Source organism: Microcaecilia unicolor, chromosome 6 (assembly GCF_901765095.1).
Source record: "Microcaecilia unicolor chromosome 6, aMicUni1.1, whole genome shotgun sequence".
NCBI lineage: Eukaryota > Metazoa > Chordata > Amphibia > Gymnophiona > Siphonopidae > Microcaecilia > Microcaecilia unicolor.
Window position 1 is genome coordinate 178,220,188 of NC_044036.1, and position 23,571 is coordinate 178,243,758.

A 23,571-nucleotide genomic window follows, 5' to 3' on the forward strand; every position below is an offset into this window, starting at 1 on the left:
AAGAGTTGAGGTCAAACACAAGACAAAACGAGAGATTTTAGTGAAGTCAAATAATAAATTTAATATGGTACTGTTTAAGTTTACCTGCTCATCAGATCCTCCAGAGGCAAAAAAATCCCCAGCTCTAGAAAATGCAACACAAGTGGCAGGTCCCTGCAATAAGAGACAAAGGGAAGGATTTATAAGCTGTTACAAACACTGTTCTACCACCTGTGGAAGTCAGATGCTGTTGTTCATATAATGCATGAACAACAGCATTATTGTAGAGAAAATTAAAGATAATTACAGGGAAACCAGCACAGAAATAATTGACATTTTGTGGCCAGCAGTGTCTACCTGCTCCTTTGAGTTTTCAGCTCAGTTGGAACAAGACTTTTTTGGGCTACTGACATAAACCTTCATTTACAACCTCTTGGATTATCTCTATTTTTAGGCCTTCTTTCAGACTCATTGAGCTTAGTCACTGCAGTAACAGTCCTCAAGAGGCTATGGCTCCAAAGCTCCCTCTGAAACCTCATAACTGTCATAGTACCCCACTTGGTCTAGAGACCAGAATTCTGGCCTAGGAAATGAACCCAGGTCCTGTACATTGCAGCATGCACCAGTGTGAACAATCACAAGGCTCAACAGCAGGAAAAGCTATTTCCATGTGCTGTCTGCCTTTCATTAGTCCTCTATTTATTTGGTTTTTTTTGTTGGTTTTTTTTTTACACTGGTTGTCCAGCTGCTTTTTTTTTTTTTTTTTTGTGAGGAAGGCTACAGACAAAAGAAGAAAAACATGTCAAAGAAAACAGGGGGTAGGGGAAGATGGGGTGAAGTAGAGACCTGGACAGTCAGGTATACCTCCAAGGATGGCACCGCGTGGCCACACACCCCCTGCCTCAACTGGCTATGATTTAGCGCAGGAGCTCCCCCGATGTGAAGAATCCGGGAGCTAGTAAGAAGCCGTCCACTGCCTGCTGGAGATAGAGATATACTGACTGCCTGAGGGGCTGGCTGTCCAGTATCACTGTCTTCAGTATAGTATTCTCTATCTCCACCTGCTGGTACATGGACACAACCCACCAGTTTCTGGATTCATCTGCTGCAGAGGTTAAAGAAATTAAAATGTCGAAAACAAATTTGAAAATACAGTGTTGACAACTTTTACCCCAAGCCCCTACTCCCAACCCTACGGAAGAGTGGAGAAGGTATGGAGCTCAAGGTTTTCCTACCCCTGGAAAGTTTGGCCCTTGTCTCATCTAAGACAGGAGAAGAGTAATGATTTTTGTTTCTAAAGTAATTCTTCTATAAAAATTGAACTCTGCATCTAAATCCAAAGTTGACTCTTGTCCTCACAAGCTTAACCCCCCCACACACAAAATAGCGAATGCTACATACCTGTAGAAGGTATTCTCCGAGGACAGCAGGCTGATTGTTCTCACTGATGGGTGACGTCCACGGCAGCCCCTCCAATCGGAAACTTCACTAGCAAAGTCCTTTGCTAGTCCTCGCGCGCCCGCGCGCACCGCGCATGCGCGGCCGTCTTCCCGCCCGAAACCGGCTCGAGCCGGCCAGTCCAGTATGTAGCAAGACAATACACTTCAAGGGAAGACACAACTCCAAAGGGGAGGTGGGCGGGTTTGTGAGAACAATCAGCCTGCTGTCCTCGGAGAATACCTTCTACAGGTATGTAGCATTCGCTTTCTCCGAGGACAAGCAGGCTGCTTGTTCTCACTGATGGGGTATCCCTAGCCCCCAGGCTCACTCAAAACAACAACCATGGTCAATTGGGCCCCGCAACTGCGAGGACATAACTGAGATTGACCTAAAAAATTTACCAACTAACTGAGAGTGTAGCCTGGAACAGAACAAACAGGGCCCTCGGGGGGTGGAGTTGGATCCTAAAGCCCAAACAGGTTCTGAAGAACTGACTGCCCGAACCGACTGTCGCGTCGGGTATCCTGCTGCAGGCAGTAATGAGATGTGAATGTGTGGACAGATGACCACGTCGCAGCTTTGCAAATTTCTTCAATGGAGGCTGACTTCAAGTGGGCTACCGACGCAGCCATGGCTCTAATATTATGAGCCGTGACATGACCCTCAAGAGCCAGCCCCGCCTGGGCGTAAGTGAAGGAAATGCAATCTGCTAGCCAATTGGATATGGTGCGTTTCCCTACAGCCACTCCCCTCCTATTGGGATCAAAAGAAACAAACAATTGGGCGGACTGTCTGTGGGGCTGTGTCCGCTCCAGGTAGAAGGCCAATGCTCTCTTGCAGTCCAATGTGTGCAACTGACGTTCAGCAGGGCAGGAATGAGGACGGGGAAAGAATGTTGGCAAGACAATTGACTGGTTCAGATGGAACTCCGACACGACCTTTGGCAGAAACTTAGGGTGAGTGCGGAGGACTACTCTGTTGTGATGAAATTTGGTGTAAGGAGCCTGGGCTACCAGGGCCTGAAGCTCACTGACTCTACGAGCCGAAGTAACTGCCACCAAGAAAAGGACCTTTCAGGTCAAGTACTTCGGATGGCAGGAATTCAGTGGCTCAAAAGGAGGTTTCATCAGCTGGGTGAGAACGACATTGAGATCCCATGACACTGTAGGAGGTTTGACAGGGGGCTTTGACAAAAGCAAACCTCTCATGAAGCGAACAACTAAAGGCTGTCCTGAGATCGGCTTACCTTCCACATGGTAATGGTATGCACTGATTGCACTAAGGTGAACCCTTACGGAGTTGGTCTTAAGACCAGACTCAGACAAGTGCAGAAGGTATTCAAGCAGGGTCTGTGTAGGACAAGAGCGAGGATCTAGGGCCTTGCTGTCACACCAGACGGCAAACCTCCTCCAATGAAAGAAGTAACTTCTCTTAGTGGAGTCTTTCCTGGAAGCAAGCAAGATGCGGGAGACACCCTCTGACAGACCCAAAGAGGCAAAGTCTACGCCCTCAACATCCAGGCCGTGAGAGCCAGAGACTGGAGGTTGGGATGCAGAAGAGCCCCTTCGTCATGCGTGATGAGGGTCGGAAAACACTCCAATCTCCACGGTTCTTTGGAGGATAACTCCAGAAGAAGAGGAAACCAGATCTGACGCGGCCAAAAAGGAGCAATCAGAATCATGGTGCCTCGGTCTTGCTTGAGTTTCAACAAAGTCTTCCCCACCAGAGGGATGGGAGGATAAGCATACAGCAGGCCCTCCCCCCAATCCAGGAGGAAGGCATCCGAGGCCAGTCTGCCGTGGGCCTGAAGTCTGGAACAGAACTGAGGGACTTTGTGGTTCACTCGAGATGCGAAGAGATCCACCAAGGGGGTGCCCCACGCTTGGAAGATCTGGCGCACCACTCGGGAGTTGAGCGACCACTCGTGAGGTTGCATAATCCTGCTCAACCTGTCGGCCAGACTGTTGTTTACGCCTGCCAGATATGTGGCTTGGAGCACCATGCCGTGACGGCGAGCCCAGAGCCACATGCTGACGGCTTCCTGACACAGGGGGCGAGATCCGGTGCCCCCCTGCTTGTTGACATAATACATGGCAACCTGGTTGTCTGTCTGAATTTGGATAATTTGGTGGGACAGCCGATCTCTGAAAGCCTTCAGAGCGTTCCAGATCGCTCGTAACTCCAGGAGATTGATCTGCAGATCGCGTTCCTGGAGGGACCAGCTTCCTTGGGTGTGAAGCCCATCGACATGAGCTCCCCATCCCAGGAGGGACGCATCCGTAGTCAGCACTTTCCGTGGCTGAGGAATTTGGAAGGGACGTCCCAGAGTCAAATTGGAGCAAATGGTCCACCAATACAGGGATTCGAGAAAACTCGTGGACAGGTGGATCACGTCCTCCAGACCCCCAGCGGCCTGATACCACTGGGAGGCTAGGGTCCATTGAGCAGATCTCATGTGAAGGCGGGCCATGGGAGTCACGTGGACTGTGGAGGCCATGTGGCCCAGCAATCTCAACATCTGCCGAGCTGTGATCTGCTGGGACGCTCGCACCCGCGAGACGAGGGACAACAAGTTGTTGGCTCTCGTCTCTGGGAGATAGGCGCGAGCCGTCCGAGAATCCAGCAGAGCTCCTATGAATTCGAGTCTCTGCACTGGAAGAAGGTGGGACTTTGGATAATTTATCACAAACCCCAGTAGCTCCAGTAGGCGAATAGTCATCTGCATGGACTGCAGGGCTCCTGCCTCGGATGTGTTCTTCACCAGCCAATCGTCGAGATATGGGAACACATGCACCCCCAGCCTGCGAAGTGCCGCTGCTACCACAGCTAGGCACTTTGTGAACACCCTGGGCGCAGAGGCGAGCCCAAAGGGTAGCACACAGTACTGGAAGTGGCGTGTGCCCAACTGAAATCGCAGATACTGTCTGTGAGCTGGCAGTATCGGGACGTGTGTGTAGGCATCCTTCAAGTCCAGAGAGCATAGCCAATCGTTTTGCTGAATCATGGGGAGAAGGGTGCCCAGGGAAAGCATCCTGAACTTTTCTTTTTCGAGATACTTGTTCAGGGCCCTTAGGTCTAGGATGGGACGCATCCCCCCTGTTTTCTTTTCCACAAGGAAGTACCTGGAATAGAATCCCAGCCCTTCTTGCCCGGATGGCACGGGCTCGACCGCATTGGCGCTGAGAAGGGCGGAGAGTTCCTCTGCAAGTACCTTCTTGTGCTGGAAGCTGTAAGACTGAGCTCCCGGTGGACAATTTGGAGGTGTTGAGGTCAAATTGAGGGTGTACCCCTGCCGGACTATTTGCAGAACCCACTGATCGGAGGTTATGAGAGGCCACCTTTGGTGAAAAGCTTTCAACCTCCCTCCGACTGGCAGGTCGCCCGGCACGGACACTTGGATGTCGGCTATGCTCTGCTTGAGCCAGTCAAAAGCTCGCCCCTTGCTTTTGCTGGGGAGCCGCGGGGCCTTGCTGAGTCGCACGCTGCTGACGAGAGCGAGCGCGCTGGGGCTTAGCCTGGGCCGCAGGCTGTCGGGAAGGAGGATTGTACCTACGCTTGCCAGAAGAGTAGGGAACAGTCTTCCTTCCCCCGAAAAATCGTCTACCTGTAGAGGTAGAAGCTGAAGGCTGCCGGCGGGCGAATTTGTCGAATGCGGTGTCCCGCTGGTGGAGAGACTCTACCACCTGTTCGACTTTTTCATCAAAAATATTGTCCGCACGGCAAGGCGAGTCCGCAATCCGCTGCTGGATTCTATTCTCCAGGTCGGCGGCACGCAGCCATGAGAGCCTGCGCATCACCACACCTTGAGCAGCGGCCCTGGACGCAACATCAAAAGTGTCATAAACTCCTCTGGCCAGGAATTTTCTGCACGCCTTCAGCTGCCTGACCACCTCCTGAAAAGGCTTGGCTTGCTCAGGTGGAAGAGCATCAACCAAGCCCGCCAACTGCCGCACATTGTTCCGCATGTGGATGCTCGTGTAGAGCTGGTAAGACTGGATCTTGGACACGAGCATAGAGGAATGGTAGGCCTTCCTCCCAAAGGAGTCTAAGGTTCTAGCGTCCTTGCCCGGGGGCGCCGAAGCATGTTCCCTAGAACTCTTAGCCTTCTTTAGGGCCAAATCCACAACTCCAGAGTCATGAGGCAACTGAGTGCGCATCAGCTCTGGGTCCCCATGGATCCGGTACTGGGACTCGATCTTCTTGGGAATGTGGGGATTAGTTAATGGCTTGGTCCAGTTCGCAAGCAATGTCTTTTTCAGGACATGGTGCAAGGGAACAGTGGACGCTTCCTTAGGTGGAGAAGGATAGTCCAGGAGCTCAAACATTTCAGCCCTGGGCTCGTCCTCCACAACCACCGGGAAGGGGATGGCCATAGACATCTCCCGGACAAAGGAGGCAAAAGACAGACTCTCGGGAGGAGAAAGCTGTCTCTCAGGAGAGGGAGTGGGATCAGACGGAAGACCCTCAGACTCCTCGTCAGAGAAATATCTGGGATCTTCCTCTTCCTCCCACGAGGCCTCACCCTCGGTGTCAGACACAAGTTCACGGACCTGTGTCTGCAACCTCGCCCTGCTCGACTCCGTGGAACCACGTCCACGATGGGGGCGTCGAGAGGTAGACTCCCTGGCCCGCATCGGCGAAGCTCCCTCCGCCGACGTAGTCGGGGAGCCCTCCTGGGAGGTGGCCGCGGTCGGCGCCGCACGCGGTACCGACGTCAGGGACCTCAACCTGGGCGATGGGCCAGCCGGCGCCACGCTCGACGGTACCGGAGGCGCAAGCACCGCCGGTACCGAAGGGGTAGGGCGCAACAGCTCTCCCAGAATCTCTGGGAGAACGGCCCGGAGGCTCTCGTTCAGAGTGGCTGCAGAAAAAGGCTGAGAGGTCGATGCAGGCGTCGACGTCAGAACCTGTTCCGGGCGAGGAGGCTGTTCCGGGCTGTCCAGAGTGGAGCGCATCGACACCTCTTGAACAGAGGGTGAGCGGTCCTCTCGGTGCCGATGCCTGCTGGGTGCCGAATCCCTCGGCGACCCAGAGCTCTCGGTGCCGACACGGGGAGGAGACCGGTGTCGATGCTTCTTCGATTTCTTCCGAAGCATGTCGCCAGAGCTCCCCGGCACCGACGAGGAGGACGTAGAATCCATCCGTCGCTTCCTCGGGGCCGAGGCCGAAGGAGGTCGGTCTCGGGGGGGCTGTACCGCAGGAGCCCTCAGGGTAGGAGGAGACCCACCCGAAGGCTCACCGCCACCAGCAGGGGAATGGACAGCCCTCACCTGCACTCCTGATGATGCACCACCATCCGACGACATCAGCAGACGAGGTCCCGGTACCACCGACGTCGATGCAGCTATCCGATGTCTCGGCGCCGATGCAGAGGCCCGATGCCTCGATGCACTCGATGCAGGGGCGGCCGAGGAAGATGGTCTGGACGCTGACGACGTCGATGCACTCGAAGATCCCGGAGCCGATGCCGACGAAGAGCCCGAGAACAACACGTTCCACTGGGCTAGTCTCGCTACCTGAGTCCGCCTCTGAAGCAGGGAACACAGACTGCAGTTCTGAGGGCGGTGCTCGGCCCCCAGACACTGAAGACACGACGAGTGTCGATCAGTGAGCGAGATAACCCGGGCGCACTGGGTGCACTTCTTGAAGCCGCTGGAAGGCTTCGATGTCATGGGCGGAAAAATCACGCCGGCGAAATCAAAATCCGAAATGACGGAAAAAGAGCACCAAAACTTAGAGGGAGAAAATCTCGACCGAGGCCGAAAAGAGGCCTACCCCGACGACGAAAGAAAACTTACCGGGGCAAAAAGCTGGAAGTACGGGGAGGATTGACACGAAACCCGGTGGAAGGTTTCCGGAGCACTTCCCGACTTAAGCAAAAGCTTTTCCGAAGAAAAAAACACGCTCAAAACAATTTGGACGCGCGAGGTCGACTTTCCGGGGCTCGACACGGCGAAAATACGACCGTACCGAGTGCGGACAAAAGAAGACTGGCCGGCTCGAGCCGGTTTCGGGCGGGAAGACGGCCGCGCATGCGCGGTGCGCGCGGGCGCGCGAGGACTAGCAAAGGACTTTGCTAGTGAAGTTTCCGATTGGAGGGGCTGCCGTGGACGTCACCCATCAGTGAGAACAAGCAGCCTGCTTGTCCTCGGAGAAAAATAAATCTATCAATCAATAAGGTGCCACCAACCTCTGTGTCATTTTTGCTGTTAGCCTACAAAAACTGCAGAAATGTAACAAGAGGTCAGGGTCAACAGGGCCTGAACCAGTGACCTCAAATGTAGAAGCTGGGAGTTCCCAGGTCTGCCACAAAGAAGTATATGCTCTGATCTCATCCCTTTGTGCTCTCATCTCATGGTTTTCACTACCACCTTTATGCTGATAACTCCCCAGATCTACCTCTCCACACCAGAAATTTCAGCAGGAATCCAGGCCCAAGTATCAGCCTACCTGTCTGACATTGCTTCCTGGATATCTCACCGCCATCTGAAACTAAACATGACCAAGACTGAGCTTCTTGTCTTTTCCCCTAAACCCACCTCTCCCCCTTCCCCCATTCTTCATCTCTGTGGATAACACTCTCATCAGCTCATAACCTTGGGGTTATTTTTGACTCCTCTCTTTCTCTGCACATATTCAACAGACAGAAACAACAGGTTTTAACATTCTCTTTGTCATCAAAATTCATCCTGAGCACACTACCAAAGCCCTTATCCATACCACCTCTCACTTAGACTATTGCAACTTGCTTCTCACAGGTCTCCCACTAAGCCATCTCTCTCCCTTTCAATCTGTTCAAAAACTGCTGCACAACTTATATTCCACCAGTGTCACTATGCTCATATTAGCCCTCTCCTCAAGTCACTTCATTGGCTCCCTATCCATTTCCATATACAGTTCAAACTCCTCTTATTGACTTACAAGTGCATTCACTATGCAGCTCCTAAGTACCTCCCCCTCTCTTCTCTCTCCCTACACTTCTCCCCAGGAACTCCATTCATTGGGTAAATCTCTCTTATCTGTACCCTTCTTCTCCACTGCCAACTCCAGCCTCCATTCTTTTTATCTTGCTGCATCATATGCCTGGAATAGACTTCCTAAGCCAGTATGTCAAGCTTCATCTGTGGCAGTCTTCAAATCTAAGCTAAATAACCCACCCTTTTGATGCTGGCTTTTACCTCCTAACCTCTATTCACTTGTACAGTACCCTTGTATGTTTTATCTTTCCCACCTTATTAATTCCCTTATCCCTTATTTATCCTGTTTGTCTGTCCTGATTAGATTGTAAGTTCTTTCATGTTCATGTGTAGAACACTGTGCACGTCTAATACCACTATAGAAATGATAAGTAGTAGTAGTAGTATATGCCCAGGATCAGAAATCACTCTTGATTCTGGCCAACCCATAGTTGGGCACAGGCCTGGGTGCCACTGGCCTGGTTATCAGGTGTGGTCTCTGGCAAGGCTGGGCATTAAAGTATCTACCCCTTCAGGTAGATTTGAATGAAAGGTTACAGATTACATAAATAGATTTCCATTTTAATACTGAACTCTTTTAAAACACCTAGAAATATATTACCTGAATTTCTCACTAAGGATCCTCTTTCCTATAACAGAAAGATGTAGATCACCACAATATAGCCTACTGTTTTTGATCTATGGGCACTTTTTCCAGAAAAAATTTCAAAGGGAAAATTTGTGCTTATTTTCCCAATTTGAAATAATACTTCCCTTGAACTGTGCACCCATTTACATAGGTTTGAAAATTTCCCTCATAATGCCTCATTTGAAGAAAACCATTTTCAACATCTTCTTCAAGATGGATATAATACTGCACCCTTTCTTGGGTACCATGGAATACTTGGAGTAAAATCCCTGCCTTCTTCCCTCTTCTCTGTGGAAGGCTTGAATGTTTTGGTCTGTAAAAATGGACAGAATCACTTCTACCAATTCTTGATAAAGAGAAGGATGGAAAAACTTTAGGTTGTTTGATCTCTGTTGGAATTTTCAGTAAGTGTAAATTTAAAGCCTTCTCAAACTCCAGAAAACCCCATCACTGAGAAAGAACTAAAATTTGTTAAAATACAGCAACAAGACTATCCAAGGAGAAAGAAATGGGACAGAAGAATTAGCTGATGGTGGGGGGGAGGGCAAACAAAGGAGTTTTGTTTTAAGGGGAACAAACATGTGTTGTACCTGTGGACAAAAAAGGACCGATGGTGGTGGTTTCCTTGAGAGGGTATGTAAAAGTGAAATGTATCACGCATGCCCAGAAAAGCATTCAGGTTTTTCCAAATGACTCTGGGGAAACAATTCAATCACAGTCCAATCTGAGAACATGCCGGGCTAAATTGGGGGGGGGGGGGGGGGGGGGGGGGGGGGAAGGGAAGAAAGCCCTCCATGTACCATGAAATTTAAGACAACCTAAATTTATTCTGATCACAATATTTTAAGTTTCATATTAGAATGCTTACCTCACCAAATAAGTAACTTATTTATACTGTCTAGTAGTGCATTTTAAATATTGGATTCACCAACAAGTGAATAAACTATGGGCTTTGCTGATCAGGATCATAACTGGTTTCAGGGATTTCTCATACAAGGTTCATATAGAGTTAAAATGGATGACAAATTGTCAAATAGATGGATCAACTAATGTGGGGTCCCCTCAGGGTTCACCCTTGTCTCCCATTCTCTAGGCTAATGTCTGCAAAAACTGAGGGTTAATTTTTACAGTTAAGCAGATGACATAACAGTGCTAATTCCTATTGGCACCTTGGTGTCTTTACACTCTAGCTTATTTCAGGATATGATGGATACTTTGCAAAATTGGATGGAACTACATAAATAGAAACAATGCAGAAAAAAATGTGCAATTCTTTTGTAGTAGCACATATGAGTTTATCTTGTTGGGCAGACTAGATGAACCGTGCAGGTCTTTTTCTGCCGTCATCTACTATGTTACTCTCTTGAGCCTGTGATAAGCGGGAAAGCGCAGGGTACAAATGTAATAAATAAATAAAAGAAGAAGATGTAATAATCAATTAGGTAATTTATATCTTTTCTCCAATTATCAGAATTTTAGGTGTACTCCTGGATTCTAGATTAGCATTATAAGCACTACTTAACACACTGACTCAGAAGGCTTTTTTTGTTATGCACAAATATCGATCATGAGTATTTTCGATTATTAGTCCAGTCTCTTGTTCATATTCGGTAAAACAAAATATGAAAGTGCTAAACCCCTGCGAGAAAAACTACACTGGCTCCCATTCAAGGAACGCATCACGTTCAAAATATGTACCCTAGCTCACAAAATCATCCACGGAGACGCCCCAACCTACATGTCAGACCTGATCATCCCGCACATTCCTCAATCTTTACTTCCCCAACTGTAAAGGTCTAAAATACAAGCTAACGCATGTGTCAACCTTTTCCTACCTGCGTCAACCTTTTCCTACCTGAGCACGCAATTCTGGAACGCGCTGCCGCGCAACTTAAAAACGATCTATGAACTAACTTCCGCAAAATACTGAAGACCCATCTCTTTAGCAAAGCATACCACAGAGACCAACAAATATGAACTCCTATACATATATTCAGAACTGCCTTTTTACTTGTTCTATTTGTTAATCTACTATTATGTTCTATCATTATCATGGTACCCAAGACCCCTCTATTATACTAAATGTATGCTTTCTTATATATGTCCACTATTCATGATATATTGTAAGCCACATTGAGCCTGCAAAGAGGTGGGAAAATGTGGGATACAAATGCAATAAATAAATAAAGTCTTAGATTATTGTTAACATCATTTATCTGGATTCTTATAAGCAAATATTAAAAAAAAAAAACCTCCAAACTATATAAAACACTGCTTTGTCTGATTTATTCTTTAAAGAAAGGGGATAGTTGACCATCTTATTACGTTGACCATCTTATTACCAAAAGATTCACTGGTTACCAGCGAGAGTTATCTTCAAATTTCTTTAACTTTCAAAACTATTTTGGACTCATGCCATCATACTTATCTGATCATTTCATGCATTTTAGAAGTAGTCTCAAACATGTTCTGAATTCGAAAGAATAATACTCTTAGGGAAGCTGCTTTCGCTGTTTAATGTTCTTATTTTCAGTTTTATATTATTTAAAGGTCTTAGATAGCCTAGGCTTACTGATTGTAATTCTTGTTATTGTAACTTCCTCGATAATGTCCAATCTCCTTTTACTGTAATCTGTGTAGAATCTGAAGGTTAACTGCAGAATATAAGAGACTAGTAAAAAAGGCCCGTTTCTGACACAAATGAAACGGGCGCTAGCAAGGTTTTCCTCGGAGTGTGTATGTTTGGGAGAGTGTATGTGAGAGTGACTGTTTGAGAGTCGGAGTGAAAGTGTGATTGTGTGAGAGAGAGCGTGAGTCTGGGTGTGAGTGTGTTTGTGAGAGAGTGTGTGTGTGTGAGAATGAGAGTGTGTGCAAGTGTGTATGTGAGACACAGTGTGAGTGAGTGTGTGTGTGTGTGGGCGAGAGAGAGAGTGTGTGTGAGACACAGATTCTCTGTTTCAGTGAGTGTATGAGACCAAGCGAGTGTGTGAGTGACTGTGTGGCACATAGAGAGTGAATGTGATACAGTGTGAGACAGAGTGTGTGAGAGTGAGAAAGACATTGTATATGAGAGAGAGAGTGTGAGCCGTGCCCTCCCAATCCATGGCCATCTGTCCCCTGCCCCCTCCATTCATCCTTTTCCAGCAATTCCCCTCTGTCCGTGAGCCCTGCCCTCCCAATCCATGGCCATCCATGTTTGTCTGTCACCTGCCCCCTCCATTCATCCCTATCCAGCATTTCCCCTCTCTGCTTGAGGCCTGCCCTGCAATCCATATCCATCCATGCCCATCTGTCCCCTCCATTCATCCCTATGCAGCAATTCCCCTCTCCCTGAGTCCTGCCCTTCCAATCCATGCCCATCCATGCTCCTCTGTCACCTGGCCCCTCCATTTTTCCCTATCCAGCATTTCCCCTCTCTGCCTGAGGCCTGCCCTGCAATCCATATCCATCCATTGCCCATCTGTCCCCTCCATTCATCCCTATGCAGCAATTCCCCTCTCCCTGAGTCCTGCCCTTCCAATCCATGCCCATCCATGCTCCTCTGTCAACTGGCCCCTCCATTTTTCCCTATCCAGCATTTCCCCTCTCTGCCTGAGGCCTGCTCTGTAATCCATATCCATCCATGCCCATCTGTCCCCTCCATTCATCCCTATCCAGCAATTCCCCTCTCCCTGAGTCCTGCCCTTCCAATCCATGCCCATCCATGCTCATCTGTCACCTGGCCCCTCCATTTTTCCCTATCCAGCATTTCCCCTCTATGCCTGAGGCCTGCTCTGTAATCCATGCTCCTCTGTCCCCTGCCGCCTCCATTCATCCTTTTCCAGCAAGTCCCCTCTCGCCCTTCCATGACCCCCCCCCCCCCTCGCATCCATGCTACGCTCTCTCCCATGTCCCAGCCTGGCCCGCCCTCTTCTTCCCCCCCCCCCCTTCGCATCCATGCCCCCCCCTTCGCATCCATGCATGCCCTTTTTTTTTTTTTTTTAATTCTTTTTAACTTTACCTCCGTGGCGGTTCGTGCAGCGAAGCATCAGGGAAGGAGGCGGCGCTCCCGACGTCTAGCTTTCCCTTCGCTGTGTTCCGCCTTGTTTTGAAGGCGGAACACAGCGAAGGGAAGGCTAGACGTCGGGAGCGCCGCCTCCTTCCCTGACGTTTCGCTTCCGGATTTGTTTGTTTTGTCGCGAGGGCGGGGCAGAGACGGCTGGCTGGCTTGAAGGCTTCACACCACGAATCCCCGAACCCTTCAGCCTCAGCCTGGGAGTGACGTCAGATGGCTTCAAGGCTTCAGGCTTCAAGGCTTCAGACTTCCGGCTTCAAGCTTCCGGCTTCACAGAACGTTGTCTTCAGAACGTTCACGGTGCGTTTTATTATATTAGATGTTGTAATGTGATGTAGTGCTGCAATACTAGGAAAAAGCCTCTAAACCATCAGTTTATCTAGCATATAGTACTGATGTCATAATCCTGATGCTTCTGCTTCAGAGCTTTTATGACATCGTATATATCCAGTACTATAAAGCCCTTGGACTGCTTGTGTTCTTTTGGTAACTTGCTGCTTGTATAACACACACAGAATAAAAGGATAAATTTAGAAAAAAAAACCCTCAAAACGTAAGCTGATCTGTTACTAGGCTGCTGGGGGGGGGGGGGGGTGGTTATATATTTTTTTGACAGACTGACAGATGTTAAGTCATATTGGGGCATGAAATATCTAGTTTAGTGTAATTTTTATTTTCTCACCTCTTATATCCCACTCTTTTCATAAAGCCTCAAAGCAGCTTCCAAAAACAAAACTCACAAAATTTCAGCTCAAAATATTCCTCCCATAAAGATATTTTTTCTTCCGGAGAAGAAGAGACAAGAAGGGCTTCATGAAGAAATGGAACAGGTCCAGAAAGACGAGAAATTGGATGATTTAAGAAATATTTCCTTGATTCTGGAGGACTCATTAACGTAAGTAACAAAAAGGGCCACATTATTGGTATCATTCGTATTTGAACAGGACTTTAATGCCATTCTGAAGTTATATTTTAAGAATGCTAACCAAACATTTTGTGGTCAAAAATTATTGATATTTCCAGACGTTAATAGATCTACTCAAGATAAACGGAAAAGTTTCTTGGATATGTGAGAAGAAACAAAGTCTTTGAGGGCTATTTTCTTTTTAGCCCACCCTTGTAAGTGTATATAGTGAGATATTTGGGAATTAAATATGTTTTTTTGTACCAGATCAGCTTAGGGCTTTCATAGACCTAAAGAGGGTATCAGGGTAATAACTGTTAAATATGCTGTATAAGAATTAGATGTGGGTAGGCAGAGGCCTTACTTGTTAATCATATACTACTTTGATTTCCTTGAGTGAATTGGTCACTCCAAATGTTTGAGGTCTAAGGAAAGGTTAATTACGAAATAAAGATGATGTTAAAAAGTTTTTCCCTTGTATGTGTCGCGGCCCTTTGCCATGGAGGTTCTCTCTTCTCCCACACTCCCCGCCCAGTTGGCTGCGGTGGAGGCGTCGGGCTACTACTCTCGCCCTCCTGTAGTTTCCAACCCCTCCTCCTACCGCAGTTTCACTGCTTCTCATCCTTTGAAGCACACTCCATCCGGCTATTCTACCCATTGCCACTCAGAGTGGCAGTCATTTACCGCCCCCCTAATAAATCCCTCTCTTCCTTCCTCACCGACTTCGATGCCTGGCTTTCCGTTTTTCTTGAACCTTCATCTCCGTCACTCATTCTCGGAGACTTTAACATATACGTGGATGACTAATCCGACCCTCACGCGTCTTAGTTCCTCACTCTAACATCCTCCTTCAACCTCCAGCTATGCTACACCGCCTCGACTCACCGAGATGGCCATTGTCTTGACCTCGTCCTCTCCTCCTCCGGCTCCCCCTCTAATTTCCACACTTCAGCTCTTCCTATCTCGGATTATCACCTGATCACCTTCACACTTCTTCACCCCCCACCTCAGCCCCGTCCAACTCTAACCACTACCTCCAGGAATCTCCAGGCTATTGACCCTCCCACCTTATCCTCTTGTATCTCCAATCTCCTCCCCTCCATCTTGTCCTCCGAGTCTGTCAACAAGGCTGTCTCCGCATACAATGCCACTCTCTCCTCTGCTCTGGACACCCTCGCTCCATCCACCTCCCGTCCCACATAACGTACTAATCCCCAGCCTTGGCTGACCTCTTGCATCCGCTACCTTCGTTCCTGCGCCCGATCTGCCGAACGCGTCTGGAGGAAATCTCGCACCCATTCAGATTTCCTCCACTACAAATTCATGCTATCCTCCTTCCACTCCTCCCTATTCCTTGCCAAACAGGACTATTACACCCAACTGACCAATTCTCTCAGCTCCAACGCCCGTCGTCTCTTCGCCACCCTTAACTCCCTCCTCAAAGTGCCCTCCGCTCCTACCCCCCCCCCTCCCTCACTCTCTCAATCACTGGCCGATTACTTGCGCGACAAGGTGCAAAAGATCAACCTTGAGTTCACTACCAAACCATCTCCTCCTTTTCACCCTTCAACCCTCGACCAACCAACCCAGGCCTCTTTCTCCTCCTTTCCTGACATCACCGAGGAGGAAACCGCTCGCCTTCTTTCCTCCTCAAAAAGTACCACCTGTTCCTCTGATCCCATCCCCACCAACTTACTTCACACCATCTCTCATACTGTCACCCCCTCCATCTGTCATATCCTCAACCTCTCTCTCTCCACTGCAACTGTCCCTGACACCTTCAAGCACGCCGTAGTCACACCTCAAAAAACCATCACTTGATCCTACCTGTCCCTCCAACTACCGCCCCATCTCCCTCCTACCCTTCCTCTCCAAAATACTTGAGCATGCCGTTCACAGCCGCTGCCTTGATTTTCTCTCCTCTCATGCCATCCTCGATCCACTTCAATCCGGTTTTCGCCCTCTACACTCGACAGAAACAGCACTCTCTAAAGTCTGTTCCTTGCCAAATCCAGAGGCCACTACTCCATCCTCATCTTCCTCGATCTATCCGCCGCTTTTGACACTGTCAATCATGATCTACTCCTTGCCACACTGTCCTCATTCGGGTTCCAGGGCTCTGTCCTCTCCTGGTTCTCCTCCTATCTCTCCCACCACACCTTCAGAGTTCACTCTCATGGATCTTCCTCCACCCCCATCCCGATATCTGTTGGTGTTCCCCAGGGATCTGTCCTTGGACCCCTTCTCTTCTCAATCTACACCTCTTCCCTGGGCTCCCTCATCTCATGGCTTCCAGTATCACCTCTATGCGGACGACACCCAGCTGTATCTCTCCACACCAGACATCACCGCGGAGACCCCGGCAAAGGTATCGGCCTGCTTAACCGACATTGCTACATGGACGTCCAACCGTCACCTGAAACTGAACATGTCCAAGACTGAGCTCATCGTCTTTCCACCAAAACCCACTTCTCCTCTTCCTCCACTCTCTATCTCAGTTGATAACACCCTCATCCTCCCCGTCTCATCTGCCCGCAACCTTGGAGTCATCTTCGACTCCTCCCTCTCCTTCTCGGCACACATCCAGCAGACAGCCAAGACCTGTCGCTTCTTCCTCTTCAACATCAGCAAAATTCGCCCTTTCCTCTCTGAACACACCACCCGGATTCTCGTCCACGCTCTCATTACCTCTCGCCTTGACTACTGCAACTTACTTCTCACTGGACTCCCACTTAGCCATCTACCCCCCTTTCAATCTGTTCAGAACTCTGCTGCACGTCTTATATTCCGCCAAAATAGATATACTCATATCACCCCTCTTCTCAGGTCACTCCACTGGCTTCCAATCCGATACCGCATTCAGTTCAAGCTTCTCCTTCTTACCTACAAATGTACTCAATCTGCTGCCCCTCACTACCTCTCTACCCTCATCTCCCCTTATGTTCCCACCCGAAACCTCCGTTCACAGGACAAATCCCTCCTCTCAGTACCCTTCTCCACCACTGCCAACTCCAGGCTCCGCCCATTCTGCCTCGCCTCACCCTATGCCTGGAACAACCTTCCTGAGCCCTTACGTCAAGCCCCCTCCCTACCCATCTTCAAGTCTCTGCTTAAAGCCCACCTCTTCAATGCTGCCTTCGGCACCTAACTCTTACCTTCAGGATATCCAGACTGCCCCAACTTGACTGCCCCTATCGAATTGACTGCTCACTTGTCCTTTAGATTTGACTACTCACTTGTCCTTTAGATTGTAAGCTCTTTGAGCAGGGCCTGCCCTTTTATGTTAAATTGTACAGCGCTGCATAACCCTAGTAGCGCTTTAGAAATGTTAAGTAGTAGTAGTAGTACTTGTGTAATATAATTAAAGCAATAAAAAATAAATAAATAAAACATCATAAAGACTGATATTCAAAAGGGTTGTCTGGCTAGGTCCCAATGAGCCCAATATTCAGCAGCAATTTCCAGATAGTGTAGCAGAATATGTCCTCTGTCTGCTGCAGCACCATATGGATAGTGCCAGGGCAATTCACGGGTAGAGCTGATAGGAGCTTGCACGTTGCTGCCATCCAGATGTGGCCACATTACTTAGAACAGAAAAAAAAAAAAGAAAAAGAAACTAAACAGAGAAAAATGTAAGCAGATAAAGACCATATGGCCTATCAAGTCTACCCATGAATGCCAACTACTTTCCCAATCACTCCCTTTCAGAGTTTATGTACTTGTCCTAAGCTTTCTTTAACTCAGATACTGTTTTTGTCTCCACCACCTACACCAGGAGGCTGTTTAATAGATTCACCACCCTTTCCACGAAGTATTATTTTCTCAGGTTACTTCTGAGTCTATCCCCTTTCATCTTCATCCTATACCCCGTTATTCCAGAGCTTCCTTTCAACTGACTCACCTGCTGTACATTTATGTTGCATAAGTATTTAAATGTCTCTATCATATCTTAAAGTCTGTCCCCATACGCTTTTTGACGAAGACCACTGACCATTTTAGCAGACACCCTCTGGACCGATCCCATCCTGTTTATATCTTTTTGAAGGTGAGGTCTCACCAAAGTCTTATATGGGGCATCATCAGCCCCCTTTTCCTACTGGCACCCAAGCATCCTTCTAGCTCTCGTCACCTTTTCTACCTGCTTGGTCACCTTAATATCATCACATACAATCACAAATCCTGCTCCGCTTTCGTTCTTCACCCTAAACTGTAATGTTTCCTCAGGTTTTGCAGTCCAAATGCATGACCCTGCATTTTTTAGAATTAAAATATTTATTTATAAACCACCTTTATCCAAGGCTGAAATACAAAAACACAAGCAAGGACAAATTCAAACAGTGAAGAACCACTGCAGTATAGACAAAAAAAGATATTAGCTTGTAGTGAGAGTCCATGAGTTCATGAAACAAAATCAAGATGGCACAAAAAATGCCAATTAAAATATCAGTCTCTCAATTCATCTTCACTATGAATCCCATAAGACATCCAATACAACTTCTATGGTTTCCAACAGCAAAGACAGACATCAAGCACGGCTCCAGATAATTCATTTGGTAAAGCTATTGCAGCACTCTGGGATCCAGACCTGCATTCTCTTCACCATCAGGGCCACTTCATGGACCATTAATCCAACCTAGCTTGCCTCTGTACCTCCTCCTTCAGAGGAGGGAGCCATCTATAACTTTCTTGACAAAGTCTTGTTCAATGTCACCTGTAGGTGACTACGTTACTCAGTGGCAGAAGCGGCCTGTAATCTGGAGGGCTCAACTAGATGTCACCCACAACAGACCTAACCCTCTTAGGTGGAGTGGCAGCAGGACCTGGCTCCTCCAGACTGTGTGACAGGAGCTGCATACTTAATTTTCCTCTGCAAATCAGCTGATATTGCTTCACAGGGTTAAATTTGCACTTTGCCTTGCTTTTTGGCTGACATACTAGGAAAACAGAAAAAATAAAGCAGACTCAAATAGGCTCTCAAGTGTACAGCAGTTCACGTCACCATCTGGTGTCATGGATTTGATATATCGCCTTTCTATGGTACAACCCTAGTGGGCTCACAATCTCTGTTTTTGTACCTGGGGCAATGGAGGGTTAAGTGACTTGCCCAGGGTCACAGTGAGCCACAGTGGGAATTGAACCCAGTTCCTCAGGTTCTTAGTCCACTGTGCTAACTTCCTGAGCCCCTACGTCTTGCCCCATCCTTGACCATCATTAAATCTAGATTGAAAGCCCACCTCTTCAACATTGCTTTTGACTTGTAACCACTTGTACCTCTCGCTTCTACCTACCCTCCTCTTTCCTCTACACATTAATTGATTTGCTTACTTTATTATTTTTGTCTATTAGATTGTAAGCTCTTTGAGCAGGGACTGTCTTTCTTCTATGTTTGTGCAGCGCTGCGTACGCTTTGTAGCGCTATATAAATGCTAAATAGTAGTAGTAGTACACCCATTAGACTACTCCTCCACCAAGAATATTCTTGTTGCTTTTTTACCACTTGTTAACATAAACCCTAATCTCAACTTTAAATCAGGACAGAGTCCTACAAAATACACTTGAATGCTTCGGGTATAAAGACTGTGACACAACTGTTCTCATCTTTACTTGGTTCACAGTGAGTATGGTGCTGAAAAAATTACTTCTATATCAAATTTTCTCTCTTTGAACTTGGTAGCAAATTTTAAGCCAAATAAAAGTTGTGTGCAGACAGAGAACTTTCTTTTTTAAATATAAAAGGTATCTCTACAATATAATTGACAGAACAAAGTTGCATCACTATTCCCTCCCCTAGAAAGAAGGTTCATAATTTTATAGCATTCCTACTATACTGCTACAAGGATTACTAACTCGTTCTACTACTAGAGTAACATGGGGTAAGCTGAACTTCTAGCAAATGCACAGATAAATACTGCATTTCTTTCCCACTATTTACATTTCATCAAGCAGCCATTAAATAATTGAGGATTTCTGTAAATCATATTTCTTTAGCAGAAACCATTAAAATGCCTTCACATGAAAACTGAAAATTTACAAGAATTCAGAAATCATTTTTTTTTTAAATGTTTGACTGAATTTATCTCACCTGATGACCATGAAGAGTATAGAGCAGTCTTCCTTCCAACAGATCCAAAATCTTAAGCGTTGAATCATTTGATGCAGTGATTAGGTAATTTCCAGAGGGCTGGAAGGACAAGCCATTCACTACAGCATTATGTACTAAAAACAAAAAGAGAGTGGTATACTCTTAAGCATCAGTATATGGGTGATGTTTAGTTACACTCTTCAACCCTAACAAAGGTTCAAGCTCTGTCTAGCTCTGCCATATCTGCAGTGCAACTTCTGAGGCCTTCAAAAAAGACTGTAGATCATGGGGCCATGTTTATGTACTAATTTTTGTTATCTTATTTTAGGTAGATCCAATGAAATTACTGTGGCCCAGGTCTTCATATTTTCCCTGTTCAAAGAACCATCAAACTATTAGGAAACACAAACACTACTTTTGAGCCAAATAACTGGTAAAAAAGCAGCAAGAATATTGGTAAGTGCAACCTAGACCACGGGACTTTCTACGCTGGAAATATCACCTGCTAAATTTGATCCCTGACAATTAAAAAAAAAATTGTTACCCACCTTTGTCAAAACAGCTGACTCTTAGCTGACTGCATTATAATTCCACAACAGTGCTTAAAGTTCCCAATTAAATACAGTTTGCAATGCCTTCTAGAAGTTTATTTAATAGTAGTTCAAATTCAGAGCAATTTCCAGACTCACCACAGATCTTGCAAGTCTGTGGGTACCTGGTACTCCCAAATCTAGAAGGTAATTTTTAAAGAAAATTTCTCTCCAAAGCATCCTCTTAAAAATCCAGCAGTAGAGTTCAGTGTCCTGGAGAGTCTAAACATTTCGTATGCTGCAGATATAAAAATATGCAGCATTGGAATTCAAAATGAAATCCTGGTGCACTCCTCCTCTGGGTTGTCTCAATTACCCTCCTGCTTCCTTCCCTTTCTCCCTATATGCACTAAAGACGGTGCATACACTTGCTCAGAGGAAGGAGGGTAATTTTTAAAGGGCTCATCTCTGTTTAGCAAACAAAAATCCCTTTGAAAAATTGCCCTCCAGTGGTTTTAATTGATTATTACTGAACCCACATATGAAAACTACATTTTTTAAAGTAATTTAATGCATATGCTTCACTATGCCTTAAAAAGTATCTGTCACATTACCAAGCAAATTCTGCAGAGGTTGCGAAGTAATTTTAATTAGAAAAATTGATGAATATTTGTTCTTTCCAAAATATAACATTACTAGCCATTCAAACTCCTCTTATTGACTTATAAGTGCATTCACTATGCAGATTCTCAGTACCTCTCCACTCTCCTATCTCTCCCCGGGAATTCCGTTCACTGGGTAAATCTCTCTTATCTGCACCCCTTCTCCTCCACCACTAACTACAGACTCTGTTCCTTTTATCTTGCTGCACCATATGCCTGGAATAGATTTCCTGAGCCAGTACGTCAAGCTCCATCTCTAGCCGTCTTCAAATCTAAGCTAAAAGCCCACCTTTTTGATGCTGCTTTTAACTCCTAACCCTTATTCACTTGTTCAGAACCCTTATTTTATCATCCTCACTGTAATATTTTATTATTTATTTATTTATTGCATTTGTATCCCACATTTTCCCACCTCTTTGCAGGCTCAATGTGGCTTACAGTACATCATGAATGGTGGAAATATATTAGAAGATAGATATTTAGTGTTACAGGAGGATCTTGGGTAACATAATGATAAAACATGATAGTAATATAAAGCAGATATTGTAAGACAGTTCTGAATATATGTGGAGGAGTTGTGTATATTCACATTTGTTGATCTTTGTGGTATGCCTTATTAAAGAGATGGGTCTTCAGTAGTTTGCGGAAGTTAGTTAGTTCGTAAATCGTTTTTAAATTGCATGGCAATGCATTCCATAACTGTGTGCTCAAGTAGGTAAAGTTTGACGCATGCATTAGTTTGTATTTTAGACCTTTGCAGTTGGGGAAGTGCAGATTAAGGAATGTGCGGGATGATCTTTTAGCATTCCTGGGTAGTAAATCTATCAGGTCTGACATGTACGCTGGTGCATCTCCGTGAATGATTTTATGAACTAGGGAGCATATTTTGAATGTGATGCGTTCTTTAAGAGGGAGCCAGTGTAGCTTTTCTCGTAGGGGTTTGGCACTTTCATATTTTGTTTTACTGAATATGAGTCTAGCTGCAGTGTTCTGGGCTGTCTGAAGTTTCTTGATTATTTGCTCTTTGCAGCCGGCGTAGAGTGCGTTGCAGTAGTCTAGATGACTGAGCACCATTGATTGTACCAGGTTACGGAAAACGGTCCTTGGGAAGAAAGGTCTTACTCTTTTTAATTTCATTGTTTGTCCTGTCTGTCTGTCCTAATTAGATTGTAAGCTCTGTCAAGCAGGGACTGTCTCTTCATGTTCAAGTGTACAGTGCTGCGTATGTCTAGTAGCGCTATAGAAATGATAAGTAGTAGTACTACTATATTTAGGCGTACTTTACAGAATACACCTAAGTATTTTTTTTCTGCACAATATTTAGAATCCAGCCTTATATCCAGGGTATTGGGTTTGTGATCTGAAACAGACTATTTGTAAAGCTGGAGAAACGTACATGCCCAAGGGAAGCAGAGACAGTCTGAATGGAGGACTATTACAAGTCTCTGCAAAATTTAAGAGACAAAGGGGATTTTTCTATGGTAGCAAGTACATGGAACTGGGATGTGGTGTTACACTGGACCAAATTAGAGCCAATATTAAATCATTATTTGAGTGAGTTACCCTGCAAGAAACACTATCAATTCCTTATAAGAGATTATTAGCCCTCCACCCCACCCCAAACGAGAGCTTTGTCCTGGCATAGAGGGCAATGGGAAATGCCTCAAATATTGGGAAGAGGCTGCCTCCCTTGGTCATAAATTGTGGTTGTTTTTTCACATGAACTGCATCTGGAGTAGAGTGCAAAAACGTTTGGTGACAGTGATACGGTTACCATATTTATGGAGAGGGAAAAAAAAAAAAAAAAGAGGACACAAAAAAATAAAATGCTGCCCTCGCCCCGCAGTTTGGTGCAACAGTGAACAAGCTGAGCAGAAGACAAATCCATCCCAGCCTCTCTCTCTCTCTCACTCACACACACGCATGTGTTGCACCTCCTCGCTTTCCTGATCTTGCCGGCTGCGACGCAACCTGCACTGCACACAGATCCCTTTTTGCTGGCAAAGGATGACTTACATGCACAGGCTAGTAAAACAGGTGACCTCTACTGGCACATACAGTGCTAGTAGACTGGGCGTCTAAATGGCAGATGACGTTTAATGTGAGCAAGTGTAAAGTGATGCATGTGGGAAAGAGGACCCGAATTATAGCTACGTCATGCAAGGTTCCACGTTAGGAGTCACGGATCAAGCAAGGGATCTAGGCGTCGTCGTTGATGATACGTTGAAACCTTCTGCTCAGTGTGCTGCTGCGGCTAAGAAAGCAAATAGAATGTTAGGTATTATTAGGAAAGGAATGGAAAACAAAAAGGTGAA

The 23,571-nt window shown here is 46.5% G+C and overlaps 1 protein-coding gene across 6 annotated transcripts in view; it reads right to left on the reverse strand.

Annotated features, from left to right (window-relative positions):
* Positions 1-23,571, reverse strand: part of POC1A (POC1 centriolar protein A) — a 122,474-nt gene that overhangs the window by 15,288 nt on the left and 83,615 nt on the right. For all 6 annotated transcript variants that reach the window (XM_030205889.1, XM_030205886.1, XM_030205888.1 and 3 more), the window contains 2 exons: positions 20,065-20,198; positions 85-153 (listed from right to left, as the gene is read on the reverse strand). In XM_030205889.1, coding sequence (XP_030061749.1) covers positions 85-153; positions 20,065-20,198 — 203 coding nt within the window. The remainder of the gene's footprint in view (positions 1-84; positions 154-20,064; positions 20,199-23,571) is intronic.